The following is a 23,346-nucleotide window of genomic DNA, read 5'->3' as shown; positions in this document are numbered from 1 at the left end:
ATTACTCAGCAGCAGCTGAAAGAGAACATATAAAGCGGGGACTGCAGTTGGGGAAGGTAGGATGTATCGTCCTCTTCAGAAAGTGCTGTGTTCCTCATTGGGAATAGGGGAACAAATCAACAGTTGAAACTCAAAAAGCAGCCCTATACCACAAATGCAAGGTTACCCAAGAGTCAGAGAAGACAAAATAGCAGAGGTCTGGGGTGAGAATCACGCTACCGAAGACGTGATAAAATGCCCCTCTGCTAGGAGTCCCCCCCCCCCACCCCCCCTCTTGGAGTAGATGCGCTGCTCAGAGCAGCAAGGGTTTGGATTGGATCGACCAGACTGAATTCTCAGGAGATAGAACTCCAGGAAGTTAGCCGGGAGCTCTAGCCAGGTATCACAGACATTATTAGTCAGGCTCTTGTTTTTTCCCTTTGTCTACGTAGGCTAAAAAATGAAGGACGCTTGCTCAAAAAGCTAAACATGAAGTAAGTACCCTACGATCCAGCCATCCTACTTCTGAGTATACACCCAAAAGAATTAAAAGCAGGGACTCAGATAGATTTGCACACCCGTGTTCATAGCAGCTTTGTTCACAACAGCCAAAAGGTGGAAACAACCCAAACATCCATCAACAGATGAATGGATAAACGAAATGTGATATACACAAGCGGTCCCTGGCTGGCTCAGTCAGTGGAGCATGTCGACTGCTGATCTTGGGGTTGTGAGTATTTGAGCCTCACGCTGGGCATAAAGCTTACTTACATAACCAAATAAATAAAAATTTGACATCCACATACAATGGAATACTACTCAGCCTTAAAAAAGAAGGAAATTCTGACACATGCTACAACACAGATGCACCTTGAATGCAGTATACTAAGTACATAAGCCAGATACGGGGAAAAAAAAATTGTATGATTTCACTTCTACGAGGTATCGGGAATAAGCAAATTCATAAAGGTAGAAAGTAGAATAGAGGTGACCAAGGGTAGAGGGTGGTGGTTATTGTTTTATGGGTACAGAGTTTCCGTGTGGGATGATGAAAAAGTTCTGGAAATGGAAAGTGGTGATGGCTGTTGTGAATGCACGTAACGCCACCGAACTGTCCACCTAAAAATGGTTAAAAGGGTAAATTTCATGTTATGTATATTTTACCGCAATAAAAAAATGTTCCCCCCAAAAGTGAAAGGCACAGGCTTTCTATTAGAGACACAAATAACGGCACCAAACGCCAGACACAGGGTCGCCTGGGTGGCTCAGTCAGTTGAGCATCCAACTTCGGCGCGGATCACGATCTCACGGTTTTCGAGTTTGGCTCTACCTTGGGCTCGCAGCTGTCCACACAGAGCCCCACTTCGGATCCTCTGTCCCCCTCTCTGTCTGCCCCCCCTGCACTCTCACGCTCCCTCTCTCTCAAAAATAAGGAAATATTAAAAAAGAGAGAGAGACAGAGCCAGATAGAGAAGGATTCCAGTTGGTAAATCAGGATGGGGACAGGGATGGGAAGAATCAAGTAAGACTTCACGGAAGAAACCTCTATCAGCTGGGCCGTGGAGAATTTCAAGCTGGAGATTAGAAGGAAGAGGATAGAGGGCGGATATATTCCAGGCCGTGAGCAAGGGCAGCAGTCAGAGAAGCATGTAGCATACCTAAGAAATGGTGATCAGTTGTTTGTTTACTCATTGCATCTCCTATTTTCCCCTGGTGGGGGCGCTGATACTCCTCCTTGGGGCTGTGTTAGGCAAGAGCTAGTTGCTCAACACTCCCTAGAGTGCATGCACCACCGAAATCTCCCCCGGCGCTTACCTTGAAGAGGCAGAAGCCTCAGCTCCGTGCAGAGGAACGTTTCCACTTGAATCGTACTAAAGAAGTGTACATACTTATGTAATATACAAGGAGAGGGAGTCATTGTGTTCTGAGGAATTTCATGCACAGAATCTGTTTACATATCGTCAGAGGCATGGATGGATAATACTTCCGAGATGGGAACTACAGTGTTCTCTCCCCCATGCTTCCTTCTTTGTTTCTCCCTGCTCAAGCAGGTGGAAGAGGGTGTCCAAGGTGCCTCAAGGGAAAGACGCAACAGGGCGGTGCGTGGCTCTGTTTTCTGTGTTGCACTTGAGGTATTTTTGACATATAACACCGGATTCGTTTCAGACACGGGGTTTAGATCCTTGCGAAAGTTAGGCATGGCTCTTTTCTCCGGACCCGACATTGTTTTGAGCCTCTTTAAAATCAACAAGATAGAAGTTTCTGAACACCAGTGGTCCGCTTCGCTTATTTGTGCTTGTGGGATTGATTTTCACTTCATTCCCTGCGCCAGACCATTCCAGAAGGGATGTCAAGTAGTGTGTTAGCTGCACAGCTTCAAGCCTTCTGCTGCAGACGGACTTCGTCTTCCGACTTGTGAACTGCTCTGCCTCACAAGCTGCTTCAGTTTACCTGATCTGAGGAGTGGACTGACCTCACTCTACAGCCAAGCCCTGGAGGCCCGCCAGCTTGCCTTTTTGAAGGGAGGGAGATCTTCCGACCGTTTTGTTACTTGTCCTGGGGCAGCACTAAAGAGCTGGGGAGACAGCCAAGCTGACCTTCATACCTTATCCAGGGGCAATCTCTCTCTAGGAACTGCATCAAACAAGAGGTGAATATAATTTCTCAAAACAAAGTCCGAAGAGCACGCAACTCTTGATGTCAGGATCATGAGTTCAGATTACTTTAAAAAAATTTTTTTAATTTTTTTTAAATAATTTTTTAAATGTTTATTTATTTATTTTGAGAGAGAGTGAGAACTGAGGAGGGGCAGAGGGAGGGGGAAGAGAACATCCCAAGCAGGCTCCACGCTGTCAGCACAGAGCCAGACACGGGCCTCGAACTCACTAACCATGAGATGGTGACCGGCGCTGGGATCAAGAGTTGGATGCTTAATCGAGAGAGACATCCAGGAGCCCCTTAAATAAATTTTTACAAAATTATCTGTGACCCACTTCAGACCTATTGAATCAGGACTTTGGGAGGCAGAAAAGTGTTTATTTGGTCCGTAAGGGGGTGTGAATGAGAACGCTCATCAAAGAGCTGTTTGCCATGGAAGGATTTGGAAAAACAATGTATCAGCCGTGATACCTTGGATAAGCAAAATGTGTGCACTCATACTGCAGTTAGAAACAAGCAAGGAACGGGATGTACCATAGAGCAAGGTGACAAGGGTAGAAAAACAAAGAGTTGAACAAAAATTGCAAGAGACCTGATGTGGAGCACAGTAACATTGTGTACATTTAAAACGAGTATGTTTCGGTGTCGGGCTGCAGGAGAAGATGGCGGTCTCGCCAGGAGTTAAAGTTCCTCGTAATTTTCACTTGTTGGAAGAACTTGAAGAAGGACAGAAAGGAGAGGGCGATGGTACAGTTAGCTGGGGCCTTGAAGATGATGAAGATATGACACTTACAAGGTGGACAGGCATGATTACTGGGCCACCAAGGACAAATTATGAAAACAGAATATATAACCTGAAAGTAGAATGTGGACCTAAATACCCAGAAGTTCCTCCATCACTTAGATTTGTAACCAAAATTAATATGAATGGAATTAATAATTCCAGTGGCATGGTGGATGCACGGAGCATACCAGTGTTAGCAAAATGGCAAAACTCATATAGCATTAAAGTTGTACTTCAAGAGCTAAGACGTCTAATGATGTCCAAAGAAAATATGAAGCTTCCACAGCCACCAGAAGGACAAACATACAACAATTAATTTTAGTGGATCTCAAACTTGTCTTAAATCAACAGCCTTCTACTCATGTTCATGTCTTGATTAAATATCACAATGCAAAATACCCACACATTAAGTAAAAGAATTCCAGCTGGTAAACATGACCTGGACATTTGTAAGAATATATTTAATATATGTACACCATTATGTTTTCAGCTTACAGGAGGAAAAACGCAGCACCATTTTTTTTCTCTTGTTAAGGCACTGTCATTTAAGCATAAACCTGGAGTACTCAAAATAGAATTCAGGTTTACAAGATGAAAGCACGGAGAGAAGAGTCAGATGCTGTGGAAGCATGTATGTTTCTGAAAAGTCAAAAAATCTCAAGAAGGAAAAACCGAAATGGCATGCTTTATCCATCTTGCTTAGCGAAAGAGCTTCAAGTTGAAATTGTCTAAAGTGGCAGGTACGATGAATCTTGTCACAAATTGTGTTAATTTTTGAAGCGGTGTGGGTGCTGTGACTGCGAGAAATATGAAAAATAAGTTCAGGGTTGTTTTGATACCTGTATTTATGATAAAAAAAAAATGTCGTGGGGGAGGCCGATGAGTATCTGTCAAAAGCCGTTCCTGTGTGTTACACGTAACAGACATGGTAAATATTTGTTTACAGTCTTTGTTTGACAAACCATGCATTTAAGTGAAATCAACAAAAAAAGGAATCAGGTGTACGGATATGTGATTTTGAGATTAAAGTTAGTCTTAAAATGTAAATAAAATGTGGAACGTGTCCTCAGGAAAAAAAAAATGAGTATGTTTCTAAACACGCTATTCCTTTTCAAATAAAGATCCACGAATACAGAGGGGAGCAGAGTTGAAGTGGAATGGCAGTGAGGATCAGGGGCAAAGGGGGGGGGGGGGGGGAATTGGTAAATAGTAAGAAGACAGACAGGCAAGCATCAAAGGGAAGAACTTTGCCCAGACAGACGTCAACGTGCTTTGAACTGAGGAACAAGATTCACTCAACTCCAACACGAGGTCCACTAGCTGGCGGGGTGTGGAGAAATCTCTGCAGATGGACCCAGGGAATCCGTTGAAAACGAGACCCCCAGATGAGTCCGCTGCATATACCACTGACGTCTTTAATACCAAAGCATCTTTATGTTTTAGCACTTCCTCGATTTGGTCGCTACTTAACTCTCCAGTCACCCTGGCTTCCGTGTTGCGATCCAGTAGTAAAACAAATGTCATGATGTGTCCCACCCATAGATCTTTACACATCCTGTGCCGCCTGCTTGGAACACCCTTTTTCTTTTTCTTTTCTTTCTTTTTTTTTTAAGTAATCTGTATGCTCAACATGGGGACACAGGGTAGAAGTCACAGCCCCAGGATCCAGGGTCAGACACTCTGCCGACTAAAGCAGTCAGGCGCCCCTGGAACACTCTTTTTATCTTTCTTCACCTGGCTAATTCTTATTTATTCCTTTCAACTCAGGCCGGGTGCCATCTCCTCAGGAAAGGCTTTCTTACCCCTCTGGCTGGGTTAAGCTGATCCCCCGGCGTTGATAGCACTGGGTTACGAGGCCGCTCGTCGTACATTATGCTGAAATCCTTGATTCGTGTGTTTTGAAACCTCTCCAGCCCAAGGACTCGCTCTAACTACCTTTTGGACCTCAGTCCTGGGAATATCGTGCCTGCAATTCAATAGGTGTTCAAATGCAGTAGCGTGTAGCCAGCCCCAGGAATGTTATTTCCGTATTCGTTCACTTACACAAGACGTTGTTCAAAAAGGACTTAAGGCAGCCCTAGACAACTAAACTTGAGAGAAAGCGAAGGTGGAATTTCACCGGGACAAGCACCAGCAAGAGCAGCCCTCTGCGGCTACAAGGACCCATCGCGGCCACCTGTCCGGACAGACCAAGATTCCGGCAGGAGCCCAGCGTTCTGGCTGGGGCTGCTTGGCAAAACATCTCCATCCCTGCCTGCGACTGCCAGGAGAAAAGTCAGTCACAGTTCTGGATTAACATCACCTTCATCATTCAGGGAAAGAGAGCTCGTTCTTCCCCCTGGTCCTTTAGGGCTCGGAGAGAGACGTCGCACAGCCCTGTGCGTTTCGGTCAGGTACTGAGTCTATAGCCTCACAAGAAAACTCCAAAATAGAGGCTGCCTTTACAAAACCGGGGAGTCACATGACGGATTGATGCAGAAAATCGGAAAGTTCATTAAAGGATTCACAAACCCTCCACGGAGAAAACATTTGCAGTTGTAGTCAGGCTCCCCTCCCACAGAAAGGAAAATAAATGTTTTGTTTAAATCAATGTTACGAAAGAGTTACAAAAAAAAAAAAAAAAAGCTGAAACACTGAGTCTAAAATGAATTGCTTTCTTATTTCCAGCATATTTTTTAGTCTTATATCATGACGTTTCTAAAAGAATCATCACAAAGTATAGGTTTTTTTTTTTTTTTTAACAGACAAAAGTATACTTGCTTAATGATAGGAAAACATGGTTCGGTAAAATCTAAATTCAATTGGCTAAAACAACCTTTCCTGTAATCTGTAAGGTACTGTCTCGGAACGAATCAAATAATCAAGGGGAAAAAAATAGTCAAGGGACAAAATTGGAATACTCGCTAAAGCAGGGTTTCTCAGCCTCAACACTAGGGACATTTGGGGTGGGAACGTTCTTCCTTGCGGGGTGTGGGGGGCTGTTCCCTGTATTGTAGGCTGTTTAGCGGCATCCCTGGCCTCTGCCCACCAAATGTCCACCCACCCTGTCATTGACAATCAAAATAGCCTCCGGGTGAGGGAGGGAAGCAGAATCACCACCCCCCCCCCCCCCATCCAGAACCACTGCACTGCGGGAGACACAAAGCCATTCACAGGTAAGCTACAGAGAAGAGTCTGTCAATTAGAACCTGACACAGAATACACAAGCCTTCCCCCCCCCCCCCTCCCGGGGCCAAACCCCAAGGATTACACTTCTTTAATTCAAAGGTGTCAAACTTGCCAATACTATATTTGGGAGCGGATCCTTTTCTTAATCTGCTTTGGCATTTCAAATCTTGGCATTTCAAACTCTAGCCAGGATCTATCTGATAGAAGAGGTCAACAAAGGAGCCATGTCGACTTCGGTGAACAGGCTTAACCATTCTTGATAAGAACTAATTAGAAATTTATAATGTAGCACCTGTTTATTAAGGGTTTGCAAAAGATGTCCCCGCAAAAGATGTCCCTGTCCTAATCCGCAGAAGCTGCAAAGCAAAAGGAACTTTGCAGATGTGATTACGTTAAGGATCTTGAGGTGGAAGGGTGTCTGACGGGCTCAGTCGGGAGAGCAGGCCACCCCTGATCTCAAGGTAGTAAATTCAAGCCCCACGGTGGGTGTAGAGATTACTTAAAAAAAAAAAAAATACAGTCTTGGGGCGCCTGGGTGGCTCAGTCAGTCAAGCGTCCGCTTTAGCTCAGGTCATGATCTTGCAGTTTGTGGGTTCGAGCCCCGCGTTAGGCTCTGTCCCGACAGCTTGGAGGCTGCTTCGGATTCTCTGTCTCCCTCTCTCTGCCCCTCCCCCCCCATGCTCTGTCTCTCTCTCAAACATAAATAGAGATTAAAAATTGTTTTTAAATAAAGAATCAAAAATTAAAAAATAAATAAAGTCTTTGCAGGAAAAAAATCTTGAGATGGAGAGATTATCCTGCACTATCCAGGCAGGCTCAAGGTAATGTAAGGGTCCTTGTAAGGGAAAGAGGGAGGAGGTCCCTATAAGGGAAAGGGAAGTCATGCAATGCCAGAAAACAGAGAGGATTGCTGGCTTTGAAGACAGAAGAAGCGGCCAGGAGCCAAGGAATGCAGGCAACCTCTAGAAACTGAAAAGGCAAGGAATAGATTCTCTCCTAAAGCCTCCAAAAGGAATGAGACCCTGACCTCCAGACCTGCAAGAAATAAACATATATTTAAGCCACTAAACGTGTGCTCATTTATTACAGCAGCAAAGAAAAATGACGTGGTGAAAATCCAGCAGGAATATTATGACCTGGGAAGCCAGGAGAGGAAGGCCACTTCGTAGTTTCAATAAGCATAATTTTTTGCCTTTCTTTTTTAAAATTAGAGAGCGCGTACGCAAGAGCAGGGAGGAGAGGGGCGGGGGGAGAGAGAGAGAGAGAGAAAATCGTAAGCAGGCTCTGCACTCAGCACGGAGCCTAATGTGGGGCTCAGTCCCACAATCCAGGGATCGTGACCTGAGCCAAAATCATGAGTCAGACACTCACCCAGGGGCCCCAAGAATAATGAATATTTTAAACCATAATTGAAGATCTCAGACAACACAAGAATGCATTATCTCTCCCTAATTATAGCCAGGAAGTAGACGGCTCTTAGATGTTAGACACCCATCTAAGTGTATTAAGATGAATTAATTCATTTAATCATCATAACAACACTGTGATGAAAATGTTTTTATGATTTCCATTTTTCAAATAAGAAAACCAAGATCCGGACAGGTTACGTCTCAAGCTCACAAAGCTACGAAATGGCAGCACCGGGCTTCAAATCCAGGCATACCGGCTCCAAAATCCAGATAAATGTGGCCCAGAGTGTTACAGGAGGGTGGCGGAGACACGGGTCCCTGTCTCACCGAGTCGAAGAATGAATCTCGCACACAACAGCAAGTGAGCAACGCGATAGAGTTCGAGGGAAAGGGTCAAGTTTTCCAGAGTGAGAGGGGACCCGAGTGGGTGGCCACAGTTTCTGCCCGTGGCTTTTTCTTGGGACCTGATCAGAAAGTTTGTGAGACTTCATGCACGGCATCTAGCCCAGACAGGTCCTCTCCTTCCCCTCCCAGGGGTACCTGCGGTCTGCCGCCCTGAAGGTCCCTCATTTATCCCTGCCTCATGTTACCCCTTTGCCTACTCAAGACCAGTTCCATGAAGTTCAGGGATGGAACGTTACAAAACAAATCCCCGTACTTCTTCACCCAGAGAGGGTGCTTGACCAGAAGTACCTAGGTTTCCAAGGGTAGGAATGTCTGCTGTGCCCTCCTGCCACATTTATTTCATCTATGTTTTTTGTAATCTCTACGCCCCAAGCGGGGCTTGAACTCATGACCCCAAGAGATCAAGAGTCGCACGCTCTCCCCACTGAGGCAACCAGCCAGGCAGCCCCCTGCCCCCTCACTTAGAGGGAAGGATCTCCAATTTCCTTAGGCGATCACCCCCTCCCACACCACCTACGGTCTCTGTGGAGTGTCGATCAAGATGGCCTGCCCTTGTTCTGGCCAATTTGATACAAGCCAGACCAATACGATCCCCTCCCCGCTCTGGAATTTGGAAGGATTCGCCTTCATTCCTGCCGCCTGATTCCTGGAGTGTCCCCGGTTCCCGTCTTTTCTAAGGGTTGCCAGTTCAGCCTTTTTTCTGGTTCGGTGAGCCACGTCGTACCTTCCCAATGAAGGCCTTTATCATTTAAGCGGACGGGAGTCAGTTACTTTCCCTCCAAAGAAGAAAGTCTACCTGAAACTGAGCATGCAAGAGATTTATTTGTGAAGAACCCTTAGTGGCAAGTGCCTTCCCTGGCACATGAAAAGAGCTGGCACACTCCTCCCCTGGCCCTAGAGCAGGCGGGCCGCAGGAAGCTACGAGAACAGGGAGAGCTCGCGTCGAAGGAGGCTGAAGACTGCAGGGCTGTGCAAATACAATACAGCTATGGTCCGATAATCACTCAGAGGCGGTTCCAGAAGTAGACCACTTTTCCTTCGCAATTGCTGTGGCATAGGCTATGTATCTAGAGCGAACTATGCGCAGTGATTGGACCATCCCAGCATCCACCAGTGTGGACACAAATAAGGGATGCGCTGAACCTAGACCCGGGAGGGGAGGGGAGGGGAGGGGAGGGGAGGGGAGGGGAGGGGAGGACCGCGCTGGCGTAATTAATCCTTTTCTTGCCTTCACGCTGCTGTCGGCAGCTCATGTCGATCCCGTGGACACTAGGCGACCACGGCAGTCAAGATGCTGTTGACAGAGTTGACAAATCAAATAAGCTTTACTTCCAACAAAATGCTACCGTAATCCCGATCTCCCCGTTGGTGAGTTCAAGCCCCACTTCGGGCTCTGTGCTGACAGCTCAGGGCCCGGAGCCTGCTTCGGATGCTGTGTCTCCCTCTTTCTCTGCCCCTCCCCTGCTCACACTCTGTCTCTCTCTCAATCGCAAAAATAAATACCCATTAAAAAATGTTTTTAAAACACTACCTTAATAGGGCTTATTTCTTTCAGGGTTGCCATGTAAAAGTAGGACACGAATAAAACTTCTTTTGGATCCCCTAGGCTTCGGCAACCCTATGCATCATCACAATCTAAAAATGTTTCACCGGGATGCATTTTCCCTCTGCGGTACCCTATCACAGGTACAGCTCCGAAACCACAGCCTCCAAAGCCCTCAACGTTAGGATAAAAACCTGGATATCAGCAGTAGCCTCGCTGACCTGATTTGAACAGGTCTTAAAGTCACTTTCAGTTTCAAAACTTTTTTAATTACAAAAAGCTACATTTTTCCAATAAATGAAACGTCAAACATTTTGAGATTGCCTGAGGCGGACTTTTTTAAGTATTGTGGGTTGTTTTGTTTTTTTTTTTTTTTTTAACTTTCCATTCGTGACTGACTCAGGGACATTAAAGGCCTTATGTATATTGCCATCACCCCCTCATCTTTTTCAACAATTTTGTCCTAGATTCGGTCTATAGAAGACAAGTTTTACTGTCCCTGTTTAAGAATGTCACGAAGAAGTCATTCTACTTCTCTGAGACGGCTAACTCGTCTTTTGACTGAAACTCGTGCATTTTTTTTTTTTACATTGATTTATTTTTGAGAGACAGAGACAGAGCACAAGTGGGGGAGGGGCAGGGAGAGAAGGAGGCACAGAATCGCAAGCGGGCTCCAGGCTCCGAGCTGTCAGCACAGAGCCCCACGCGGGGCTTCAACTCACAAACCCTGAGATCAGGACCTGAGCCAACTGAGCCCCCCAGGCACCTGTGAAACTCGTGCATTTCTGAGGGCATTAAGAGGGCAAGAGCAAATTAAGAATGCATTCAGATTTCGGTATTTGTTGTTACAAAAATAGATGGCACTGGGTCTAGATTCATCAGTCATCTGGGGTTTGTTTGTTTGGTGAGAAACCTGGTACTGGAAGTTTGTACCTCTTGCCCCCTTTCTTTCAATTCCTGCATTTCCCACCACCTGCCTCTGGTAACAAGTCTGATCTCTTTTTCTACGAGGTGTTGTGTTTGTTTTTGTTTTTTTTTATAGTTAATAAGCTATATATATATATATGTAATTTTTTTTAAGTTTATTTATTTGGAAAGAGAGCAAGCATGAGCAGGGGAGAGTCAGAGAGAGAGAGGGAGAGAGCATCCCAAGCAGGTTCCGTGCTGTCCGCGCAGAGCCCAATGCGGGGCTCGATCTCATGAACCGTGGGATCGTGACCTGACCCGGAACCAAGAGTGGGAGGCTTAACCCACTGAGCCCCCCAGGTGTCCCTCAACGAGTTTTTTGGTTTTTTTTTTTTTTCAAATACCATGTGTAAGTGAGATCACAGTATTTGTCTTTCTCTGACTTATTTCACTTAGCATAATGCCCTCAAGGACCATCCATGCTGTTGCAAACGTCGGGATGGCTGAATGATGTATGTATCCCTATCTCACATTTTGCTGATCCATTCATCCATCGATGGACGTCTAGGTTGCTTTCATGACTTGGCTATCGTAAATAACGGCGCTGTGAATCTGGGGCTGCAGATATCTCTTTAACGTGGTGTTTTCATTTTCTTTGGCTATATTCCCGGAAGTGGAATTGCTGGCTCAACACTCATCACATTTGACTTCTCTTCAAAGCATGGCCACTAATTAGCTATGTATCAGGATAGACTGCAAAAAACCCCTGACCGTCGCTTTTCCCCGTTTCAGCTTCAACCATCAAAAATTGCCCCGCCCTTAAAATCGTAGCTGTTCTCAAGATTCACTTTGGCTACGAGACGGCAACTGAAGTGACCTCACGTGAGTTGTAAGTCCTGCTGCTTTTGGAAGGTGACCCCACTAAGTGAATAGACCTGGACCAGTTTCCTGGAGGTGAAGAGGCCGTGTAGACAGGCGATCTAGCTACGCCAGCCATTCCAGCCAGGGTTCCAGGCACAGCAGGGAGCCCAGTCCAGAAAAGCTGCACTGCTTCAGGTCCTAAAAACTGCCATCGCGCTGAAGAGCCAAATAAATGGCTACTTGGAGCCACTAAGATTTAGGGTACTTGCGGTGCAGCCAAAGCTCATTGACATCACGGCGCTTAGAACACGTAAGCACTCTGTAACGCTGTAAAATGAGGGGACTGAGGGAGCGCTAGAATTTTCTTCTTGTAGAAACATTCTTAGAGATATACATACCACCCTCTTTACTCCTGAGCACACAAGTGGAAGGAAGCTAAAAATAAGATTGACCCAATTTGGGGTCGCCTGGGTAGCTCAGCTGGTTGAGCGTTCCACTCCGGATTTCGGCTCAGGTCATGATCCCAGGGTTGTGAGATCGAGCCCCACATCGGGCTCGGTGCTGAACGTGGGGTCAACTTGGGATGCTCTCTCTCTCTCTCTCTCTCTCTCTCTCTCTCATCCTGTGCCCCGTTCCCCACTCTCTCACTATCTCTCTATCTCTCTCTCGTGCGTGCTCTCTTTTTCAAAAAAAAAAAAAAAGATCGACCCAGGTCTGTACAAGGATTCAAGATGTATAGCAAAGAATAGTATGTGAAAATGTTTGTAAACATTAAAACTGTACAAAATCCAGCTGTCATTATAATTACACACACATGAGGAGTGCAACGTAGCCTCAGGAAAATACAGGAAAAGCAGCACAAAAGTGTCTAAGGCAGCCTGACGTTTGTCACGTGAGGAAGGAATGAATGGTTATTGAGCACCTGCAATGCCCCTAGTTAATTACATACATTAGCTCATTTAACCCTCAAAATGACCCTATTAAGTAGTGTCATTATCAATCCACCTTACAGATGAGAAAACTAATGCTTGAAGATGGTAAATAATTGGACTAAATTCAAAGAGAGTAAGATATAATAACAAGGGTATAGACGAAGGTCTTTGGACTTCAAAGCCTAAAGCACGTCTTTGCTTTCACCACTTTACCCATTACCATCCAGCAGAAATGAACTTAAGTTAGGTATCGTGAAACATTTTTCTTCCTCTTTCTTTTCACACCTATACATACAAATGGCATAAAAGGATTATCTATGCAGTCAAGGTCTTATTGTCCCAAAAAATCTTCTGTTAATCTGGGGGCATTTTTTTCCTATCTATTTTCTCTATCCTGGGTTTTTCTTTAATCAAGAAAAACCACACTTTTGTTATGTTTGTTTTCTTTTTTTTAAATCACGCATGTAATACGTGAACACATGTTTATTATACAGTGTCAAAGAGGGGTGCCTGGCTGGCTCAATTCGTAGATCGCGTGATTCTTGATCTTGGAGTCATGAGTCCCAGACCCACGAGGGGTGTACAGTTTACTTTAAAAATATATATATGAGCACATATTTGTTATAAATAGTCAAAGAGAGGTGCCTGCCTGGCTCGGTTGGTGGACCATGCAACTCGTGATCCCGGGGTTGTGAGTTTGAGCTCCTCGTTGTTTGTAGGGATTGCTTAAAACTTAAAATTTTAAAAGAAAAGTCAAAGAATCAAAGGCTTACAAGGTTCTTTTAAAAAGATCAATATGGTGTGTACTCTTCTAAACACATAGTTCATACACGATTCCATTGCATTATAATAAGTTATTTATTACTTATATGCAGATATTATATATTTTTGTTTTACATATATGGGATAATTCTAGATATATTTCTTGCACCTTTTTCTTTCACTTAACATTATGTCTTGGAGATTTTTGCATATTGGGGCATATAAATCTGACACATTTCTTTTTAAGCTTATTTATTTATTTTGAGAGAGTCCCAGAAAGGGAGGGGCAGACAGAGAGAGAAAGAATCCCAAGCAGGGGTGGAGCCCGACTCGGGAGCTCAATCTCACAAAGGGCGAGATCATGACTCGAGCCGAAATCAAGAGTGGGAAGCTTAGCCAACTAAGCCACGCAGGTGCCCCAGATCTGCCACATTTTTAAAAACTATGCAAATAGTGCATGTACCATGTTATTTTTAACCCTTCTCTTATCCATAGCCACTTAGACCACTTAGACTGTTTTTAAATTTTTACTGCAACATAATCATGTGCATACTTTTTTTTTAAAGTGCCTCAGCAAATGTAATTACACATAGAGTATTATAAATGTGAGAGCATTTTTTTTAAGTTTATTTTTATTTACTTTGAGAGAAATAGAGAGTAAGCTGGGGATGGGCAGAGAGGGAGGGGGGGACAGAATCCCAAGCAGGCTCTGTGCTGATAGCGCAGAGCCCTACGTGGGACTCGAACTCACTAACCGTGAGATCACGACCTGAGCCGAAGTCAAGAGTCGGATGCTTAACCGCATGAGTCACCCAGACACCCGGAGATCACTTCTATTTATAGATATGGATGTAGTTTTAATTTTCAAAATTACTCCCAAATTGACTATCCAAAAAAAAAAAAAAAATGCAATTCCGAAGAGGGTATAGAGGTTCATTTCCACCACCCTAGTGAATACTAGATACTTTACATATTTTTCCCTAATCTTCTTAGAAACAGATTATTATAGCTTATTTTACATTTCCCTGATTTCAAAAAAGCATTAGTCCTCACGTTCATTGGACATTGAATTTTCTTCTTCAGTAAACGAATATTTCCTGTAATCAATTTTAATTGCATTGTTTTCCTTTTGCGCGCGCGCACACACACACACAATGGGTATTAATCCTTTCATATATGTATTTAAAATACACTCCCATCCTGTCACTTAACTTTTATCTCGGTTTATGGTATATTTCAATGTACAAAACTGTGACATTTGCATCTATTCAAATATGTCAATATTTTCCCTTCTTGGCTTCCAGGCTTTTAAAAATACTTTTCCCCACTTCTACTACTTCCAAAGCTATTCTAACCTTTAGCCATTTAATTCATCTGCAATTTATTTCGTATTTGACCTGGAAGGGTTTTACTTTGGCTGTCAATGCCAAAGTATTTTTACTATTTTGGCTTTAGAACGTGTTTTATGTCTGGCAGAGCAAGTCCTTCTTCATTATCCCTACTTTCCAAAAACTTCTTTGTTATTCTTGTACATTATCTCTTTTACATTAAATTCAGAATCCCCTTATCAAGATTCTAATTAACATTGCGTTAAATTTATGCGTTAATTCTGGGGGGAAATGACAGTTCTATGTGGTAAGCAGATTAATGTCCCCCCAAAGATGTCCATGTCTTAATGCTGGAGCCTATTAATATGTTATATTACATGGCAAAGGGGAATTAAAGTTGTAGGTGGAAATGAAGGTCGCTAATCAGCTGACCTAAAGATAGATTTTGCTGAATTATCTGGGTAGGGCAAAAGTAATCGTTAAGGGTCCTTAAAAGTCAAAGAGGAAGGCAGAAAACCAGAGTCAGAGGGAGCTAGGACTTTGGAAGATGCGTCCGAAAGGTGCAATGTTGCTGGTTTTGAAGATGGAGGAAGGAGACCGTGAGCAAACGAATGCAGTGGCCTCTAGAAGCTGAAAAAGGCAAGGAAATGGATTGTCTCCCGGAGCCTCTAAAAAGGAATATAGCTCTGCTGACACCTTTATTTGAGCCCAGTGAAGGCCAAGTTGAATTTCTAAACAGTAGAGCTATAAAGAAATAAACCAGTGTTGTTTTAAGCCGCTACAGTTGTAGCAATTTCAGGGGTGCCTGGCTGGCTCGGTCAGAAGAGCACACAACTCTTGATCTCAGGGTCATGAGTTTGAGCCCCATGGTGGGTGTAGAGCGTACTAAAAAAATAATAAAATAAAGTTTTAAAATAAATAAAAATAAAGGCTTAGTAATTTTCTTGCAGTATCAACAGAAATTAATACACTCTACATTATTGCAATTTCTAGAACAGTTGGGATATTTGATTGCAAGCAACAGAAACAGACTCCAGCTAGGGGTGCCTGGGTGGCTCCGTCCGTTCAGCGTCCAACTCTTGATCTCGGTTCAGGTCATGATCTCACCGTTTGTGGGTGTGAGCCCTACATCGGGCTCTGCGCTGACCGTGCAGAGCCTGCTTGGGATTCTGTCTCCCTCTCTCTGCCCCTCCCCTGCTCGTGCTCTGTCTCTCTCTCTCTCTCTCTCTCTCTCCTGCTCTTGCTCTCAAAATAAATGTAAAAACTAAAAAAAAAAAAAAAAAAAAAATAGATTCCGGCTAACTTAAATACAAAAGGAATATATTGAAATGATAGTAGAGATCTTCTAGAACTCAGAACACTTAGGAAACACCAAGGTCTGGAAGGAAAGCAAACACGAAGAGAGGCCGGAGAATAAGATGCATAACTACAGTTTTTGTGCCACTCGGTGCTCAATTGAAAAATCAGAAACCATCCTGGACGCTCAAGCAGAGGGAATTTAACACAAGGAATTTCTTCCAAGGGTGTTGGAAGGGCTGAAAGAGCAAACGGAAGAAGGAGGCCAGAGAAAAAGGGCGAGGCAGGAACTGTGCATAGAGTGTTAGTCAGAGATCAGTAGTACAGCACCCCTGTGCCCGGGCTGGGGCCCATGAGCCTGCGGTCACCGTCGAGCTTCTGAAGACAGTATTGCCACTGCCATTGAAACTGCACTTTGGGGGCGCTGGGGTGGCTGGGTCCTTTCAGGGTCTGCCTCTCGGCCTCGGCTCAGGTCACGATCTCAGGGTTGCGAGTTCAAGCCCCGCGTTGGGCTCCACGCCGTGGGTGAAACCTACTTAAGAAAGAAACCACGGAAAAGAAACTGCACTATGGCTAAGCAGGAAACCAGTATCCCACACTCGCACTAATGCCCAGAGCCTTCTCCGGTTACTCTCAGTTCTTTTCTCCGGTGGTGCTCTTGTCAGAGACTTCCTCCAAAAGTGGGAGAAAGGACTTGTCCGCTGCCTTTAAAATTTCCGCCATGATTTCCCATCAGCAAAACACAACAGAAAGCCAGCTAAACAGGCAGTTTGGGGAACGTAGCTTGCAGGGTTTTAATCCCAGCAGGAATATGGTTAGCCTGCTACTTTTTTTTTTTTCAGTTTTTATTTATTTATTTATTTTGAGAGAGACAGACAGAGCGTGAGCAGGGGAGAGGCAGAGAGAGAGGGAGAGACAGAATCCCAAGCAGGCTCTGCACTCGAACTCACAAACCATGAGATCACGACCTGAGCTGAAACCGAGAATGAGACACTCAACGAACTGAGCCATCCAGGTGCCCCTGGCCTGTTAGCTTTCTAGTGCTGTGTAACAACTTAGCACAAATGTAGCACCTTAAAGCAACCTACGTTTGTCCTCTCACGATTTCCCTGGGTCAGAAGACTGGGCCCGCATAACTGGCTCCTGTCCCAAGGGTCTCACAAAACTTCGATCAAGGTATTGGCCAGGGTTGCATGATCATCTGGGTCTCCGGGTCCTTGTCCAAGATCACTTGGTTGTTGGCAAAATTCAGCATTTTGCATCGGTAGGGCTGAGGTCCCTGCCTTGTTGGTGGCTGTTGGTCACGGGCTGCTCCCACCTCCTAGTGTTTTTTGATATGTGGCTCCCTCACAATACAGCAGCTTGCTTCATTATTCTATTGGCTGGGAGCAAGTCACAGATTCCACCCACACTCAAAGGAAAGTGATTATTCAAGGGCATGACTCATCGGACGGTCACCTTAGGGTGTGTCAGCGCAGAGCCTGACTCGGAGTTCGGTCTCACAACCTGGGAGATCATGACCTGAGCTGAAACCAAGAGTCCAATGCTCACCCGACCGAGCCCCCCCAGGCGCCCCATGTTGCTGAACTCTGATGATCACTATGCCTGCGAATAATTTCTAGTTTTCTGAATCTTCCTCTATCTCTCCATTTATATTCAGATCTTCTTCTAGAACATAATGTAAAGTACTGTAGTGTTTCATTCATAAAAGACTTGTAAGTTTTTGTTTTTTTAAGTGGACTCCTTTTAACACTTTATTTTAAGGTAATCTCTACACCCAACCTGAGACTCGGACTTACAGCCCCGAGATCAAGAGTCGCACGCTCTACCGAGCCAGCCTGCCCACCCCTCCCCACTTTGCAAGACTCTTTTAATTAGTCAAGAATTTCAGTTGCAAATGACAGGAACCAAAGCAGATGAGCTAAAAGAAAAAATAAAATATATTGGCCCATTTATTGGGAACACCAGGGATGGAGCTCATTGAGAGACTCCAAGAACTCTTGACAGAAAGAAGGGCAGGAGTGAGAGACAGAAGTAGACACAGAGACAGAGACAGAGGTAACGATGGAGAGGAAAATACAGACAGATAGACAGATGCCGTCTACAACCCTCCAAGAGCAGAAAATCTTTTTTCCGTGAGATAGGGAAATCTGTGACCTAACTGCACAAAGGTAGTACATATGAAACTCACAGTCCCCAAATGTGAGTGTGGAAACATGTGACTTCTAAATATAATGTGCAAATATCCTGCTGGAAGTTGGATAACTCATTAATTACATAGGAAACTTTTTCACTGTTGCAGTCATCACTATAGAAATCCTGTAAATAATCAATGTGTTTTAAATACATCTTGTCTAAAATCGTTACACTTTCAAAGGACTTTCAAAGAACTTTCAAATAACTAAACGAAACTTCCTTTCTTTCTCTTTAACTATATTTAATTTAGCTATGGAACCCCCAAGGCAGTCAGCAGTAGAAAGCGTCATCTTGCCCAATCCAAGGTAATTCAGCCATTTCCAGATGGACACCCACATCCCCTTTCTCCTCAGAAATAAGCTAGGTTCTTCCTGGGTGACTCACTACAGATCAGGCTTCAATATGAACAGGGTTTCCAAATACGCAGGTCCTGCCTCTTACCAGAATGAATTGGAATTTAACGTGCTCGACCGGCCTTTGTCATTCAGTTCCGGCGTTCATTGCTAAAGCCCAGAATCTCATCATGGCCTCTGACGACCAAAACATAATCCTGATCCTTCGCCATCTTGACCCCAGACTCCTCAGGCCCACTAGTGCGCTCCCAGACTTTCCGAGGTTAGGAACACTCAGCCGCTCTCCTCACAACGGGCAGGGCCCCTGTGAGGCCGACATCAGGAACATCTGCCCGGGGGACCTGTGTCACCATCAGTATCCTCTGCTCTGGCGCCTTGCTAAATGAGAGGCTACTCAAAGGTTTGCGGTCTCCAGGCCACAGTTGACATGGGTGACATATTTTCTTTCACCCTCACATCCCATCACAGGCATGTATCCCTTCCTCCCACCCCAGACCCATCCCAGAGATTGAGAGCCAGGCCCCACTGTCCCTTACGGACTCAGTTATCTCTAACCCCCTCATTTTCTCTCCAAATGACACTCCTCCCTCAACCGAATGGGATTTCTACCCGGTCTGGGGTGGGAATTACTCTCACAGCATCCTGCATTCTTACTCTGTTGTTTATAATCGTCCTGTTCTACTTACTTGAACGTGTTTATAATCTACATGTTCTTAGGAAGTCACAAAAAGAGTAAAATGAAAAAATGCTCCGAAAATTCTAAAGCTCTTTAAAAACGTTAAGATGACATTTCGGGGCACCTGGGTGGCTCGGTCGGTTAAGCGGCCAACTCCTGATTTGGGCTCAGGTTACGAGCTCCCCGTTCATGCGCTCAAGCCCCACGTTGGGCCCTGTGCTCTGTCTCCCTCTCTCTCTCTCTGGTCCTCTCTCTCCCAAAATAAATAAATAAACATTTAAATAAATAAAAATAAAAATATGAGATGACATTTCAACTAATGTCTGCATAATAAATAATAACTCCTTAGTTTGAACGCAGTATTTATTCAACCTTATGGGGTTAAAAAAAGAAAGAACAAAGCAGTCACAATTGATCTTCTAAAAATCTGAATTTACAAAGTTTTGGACATGCTACCCTTTAACAAAACCTTATTTTCCTAGGGCATGATTCCCTTTTGCAGAAATTTGCACTACCTATAACAGCAGCTAATTTTTCTCTCTCTCTCTCAAAAATAAATAAACATTTAAAAAAATTTTTTTTTTTTTAAATAAAGAAAAGGGGCGCCTGGGTGGCTCAGTCGGTTAGGCGTCCAGCTTTGGCTCAGGTCACGATCTCACGGCTCGTGAGTTCGAGCCCCACATCGGGCTCTTCGATGACAGCTCAGAGCCTGGAGCCTGCTTCGGATTCTGTGTCTCCCTCTGTCTCTGCCCCTCCCCCGCTCATACTGTGTGTGTGTGTGTGTGTGTGTGTGTGTGTGTATCCCTCAAAAATAAATAAACATTAAAACTTTTTTAAAAATAGCAGCTGATTTTTTTTCTAGGTATCAAAACTAGACTTAGGCTTCATTTTTCTTCTTATGTCACACACAATTAATTATAAGATGACTTACCCAAAAAACATTGACCACACTATTAATATTCACGCCACAGTCAGCCCCAACAGCCCATAGTCTTGAATTAAAGTAAAGAACATGTGTGACATTCAACTTGAAATCAGAAAGTGTCAGGGAAGCGTAAGAGATTCTACCGGTTGGCAGAACTTTGTGTAACCTTGCTCACTGTTGAGCATGTATCAGGCTATCCCTAGGGTGGTTGGACTTACAATGCTTGATATTTTATGCTTCGTCCTTCTACATTGACAATTTTACCCTGATTCCAACTGGTTTTTAAAAATCATATGCAGCCTCGGAGCACGTGGGTGGCTCAGTCGGTTAAGCGTCTGATTCTTGATTTTGGCTTTGGTCATGATCTCCCAGTTCATGAGATGAGGCCCCTCATTGGACTCTTTGCTGACAGCATGGAGCCTGCCTGGGATTCTCACTCTCACTCTCTCCCTCTCTCTCCCCTTCCCCCATTTGCGCGCTCTCTCTCTCTCTCTCTGTCTCAAAATAAACAAACATTTTAAAAAAGTGGTCCCATTGGGGATTGAGGATGCTGACGAATATATCCAGCACTCCTGTTCCCCACCCCTTGGTTGAGAGTTGTCCCTAGGACCACCAACTATCCTGTACAGGTTGAGCCTGCACAGAGCTGAGCAAGTTTTGCTGTGCCAGGGAAAGCCCTTGACAAAAAACCCAGATATATATCTGTTCCCACTAGCGGTGGGAAGCTAGCTGCTTGTTTGCAATGTCCATAGCTTCAAGTGACTCAAGCAAACCAGGAGGATATGGGGCAGAATATCAATGGCATTTATTATATTAGATACTCTCTCTTTACCCTAATGACCCTTGGAACTGTTCCAAAGTCTCCAAGCAAATCTCTCATCACTTTCACAATCTCCAAACTTACCTTTCTCCGTAATACAGGAAAGATATAGTTATCAATGCTTTTCTCCTGGTAGACACCATATCTGAGTTACTGGAAAAGTGTTGGTCTTTCTATCCAAGCTCTTCATGAAGAAATGTGGCTTTAGAGACGCAAAGACAGGGGGAATAACCTTCCAGCCATAGTGGAATGACTGGGGCTCAACATACCCTCCCCCACCGTAAACAACTACAAAACTGGTCAAAATATAGGAGACACTAATTTTTGGACATTGGAAAACAGGCAGAACACTGCCATAAGAACGTAAGATGAACAGGGACGCTTGGCTGGCTCAGTCGGAACAGCGTGCAACTCTTGATCTTGGGGTCGTGAGTGAGTTCGAGCCCCACAGAGGGTGTAGAGATTACTCAAATTTCAAAAACTTTTAATAAAACATAAGTGAGTCTTACGGTCAATCCAGTATTCTGCCTACAGGCAATTTCCAGACTGTGATGCGGATTCCCAAGCATAGCAGGGAGGTGTTGCTAAAGAGACAGATAGTGTTCAGGAAGACGCAGATGGTCATAACTTGTGGGGCAGAGTATCAGGGAAGAGGGGGATGTGTAGAGGAATCGCTCCAAAATCAAACTTCGGGGGGCCATTGAATCTGGCGCTGAACACTAAGTTACACGTGGATAGGGTGAAAATACTTGATGTCGGGCAAAGGGAGAAATTGGAGCTGTAATCTGAATAATTCCCAGAGATCACACAGGACTGAGATGTTTAAATGCTGACCAGCTAAAGAAATTTCCCGTGGAATATCCACGGCTTAAGTGCAGAGCTCAGAAGAGCATACTTTAGCAGAGAGAGTAAACTAGCCCTAGAGCAAAGGCTATTCGAAATTCACCCACGTAAAACTGCAAATAAGCCTCATGAGGATCAGAGAGAGAGAATCCCAAGCAGGCTCCACACTCAGTACGAAGCCCAACGTGGGGCTGAATCCCACGGCTCTGGGCTCATGACCTGAGCAGAAATCAAGAGTCAGATGCTCAACTGACTCAGCTGCCCAGACGCCCCCCGCCCCCCACCAACACTTTTATTTGTTTTTATTTTAATTCCAGTTAGTTCTACCCAACAGTTTCTTTAATTTACATCCAAGTTAGTTAGCATATGGTGCCACAATGATTTCAGGAGTAGATTCCTTCATGCCCCTGACCCATTTAGCCCATCCCCCCCACACACACCCCCTCCGCGAACCCTCAGTTTGTTCTCTGTATTTAAGAGTCTCTTATGTTTTGTCCCCCTCCCTGTTTTTATATTATTTGTGTTTCCTTTCCCTGGTCTTCATCTGTTCTGTGTCTTAAGGTCTACATCAGTGAAGTCATATGATATTTGTCTTTCTCCAACTGACTAATTTCCCTTAGCCTAATACCCTCCAGTTCCATCCACGTAATTGCAAATGGCAAGACTTCATTTTTTAATGGCCAAGCAATACTCCATTGTATATACATGCCACGTCTTCTTTATCCATTCATCCGTCGATGGACATTTGACACCCAATACTTCTTTAAAGAAAGGCAAGACCTAGCACTCCACAATGTAAAAACCACAATGTTCAGCATTTGATCAAAAATGACTACAGATACAAAGAAGCAGGACAATATGATCCATAATCAGGAAAAGAAAGCAGTCGCCAGAAACAGAATCAGAAATGACAGTGATGATGGGTTTAGTGGAAAGGACTCTAAAAAGCTAGTATGGGGCACCTGACTGGCTCAACTCAGTTAAGCATGTGACTCTTGATCTCAGAATTGTGAATTCAAGTCCCATGTTGGGCATGGAGACTACTTAAAACAAATAAAAAATAAAAAGATTATAAAAAAACCTTAAAAAATTAAAACAAAAGATAAAAGCACAGAAACCTTTAACAAAATAAATAAAACAGCTACTACAAGTATGTTCAAGTATTTAAAGGAAAACATGAGGCTAGTGGGGAAAGAAATGAAAGACAAGACAAATAACCAAACAGAACTTCGATAAATGAAAAGTACACTCTCTGAAAGGAACCATTATAAGGTACGGAAAAGAAACTCAATAGGACAAAATAAGCTAAACCCATTTTACAAAAGCACTAGGTCCTTGGAAGAGAGTTAAGGGATTCTCATAGAATGCAACATTGAGAGACATAAAATGTATCAAAGAGAAATATATAACGATTCCTACAACTCAACAACGTCAATAAACAACCCAATTCAAAAATGGGCAAAGGGCTTTATAGACTTGTTCCCAAAGATACACAGATGGCC

At 44.1% G+C, this 23,346-nt stretch overlaps 1 protein-coding gene across 1 annotated transcript; it reads left to right on the top strand.

Moving 5' to 3' along the window:
* The first annotated feature begins 3,265 nt into the window (after positions 1 to 3,265).
* LOC106983515 (ubiquitin-conjugating enzyme E2 variant 2-like) lies at positions 3,266 to 4,552 on the top strand. Its single transcript, XM_053201929.1, has one exon. The coding sequence runs from the start codon at positions 3,300 to 3,302 to the stop codon at positions 3,735 to 3,737; it is 438 nt and encodes a 145-aa protein (XP_053057904.1). The 5' UTR covers positions 3,266 to 3,299; the 3' UTR covers positions 3,738 to 4,552.
* Positions 4,553 to 23,346: the final 18,794 nt, after the last annotated feature.

The sequence above is a fragment of the Acinonyx jubatus genome, chromosome X (assembly GCF_027475565.1).
Source record: "Acinonyx jubatus isolate Ajub_Pintada_27869175 chromosome X, VMU_Ajub_asm_v1.0, whole genome shotgun sequence".
Taxonomy (NCBI): Eukaryota; Metazoa; Chordata; class Mammalia; order Carnivora; family Felidae; genus Acinonyx; species Acinonyx jubatus.
Note: the sequence above shows the minus strand (reverse complement) of the source record. Positions and strands in the feature narration are given on the sequence as shown.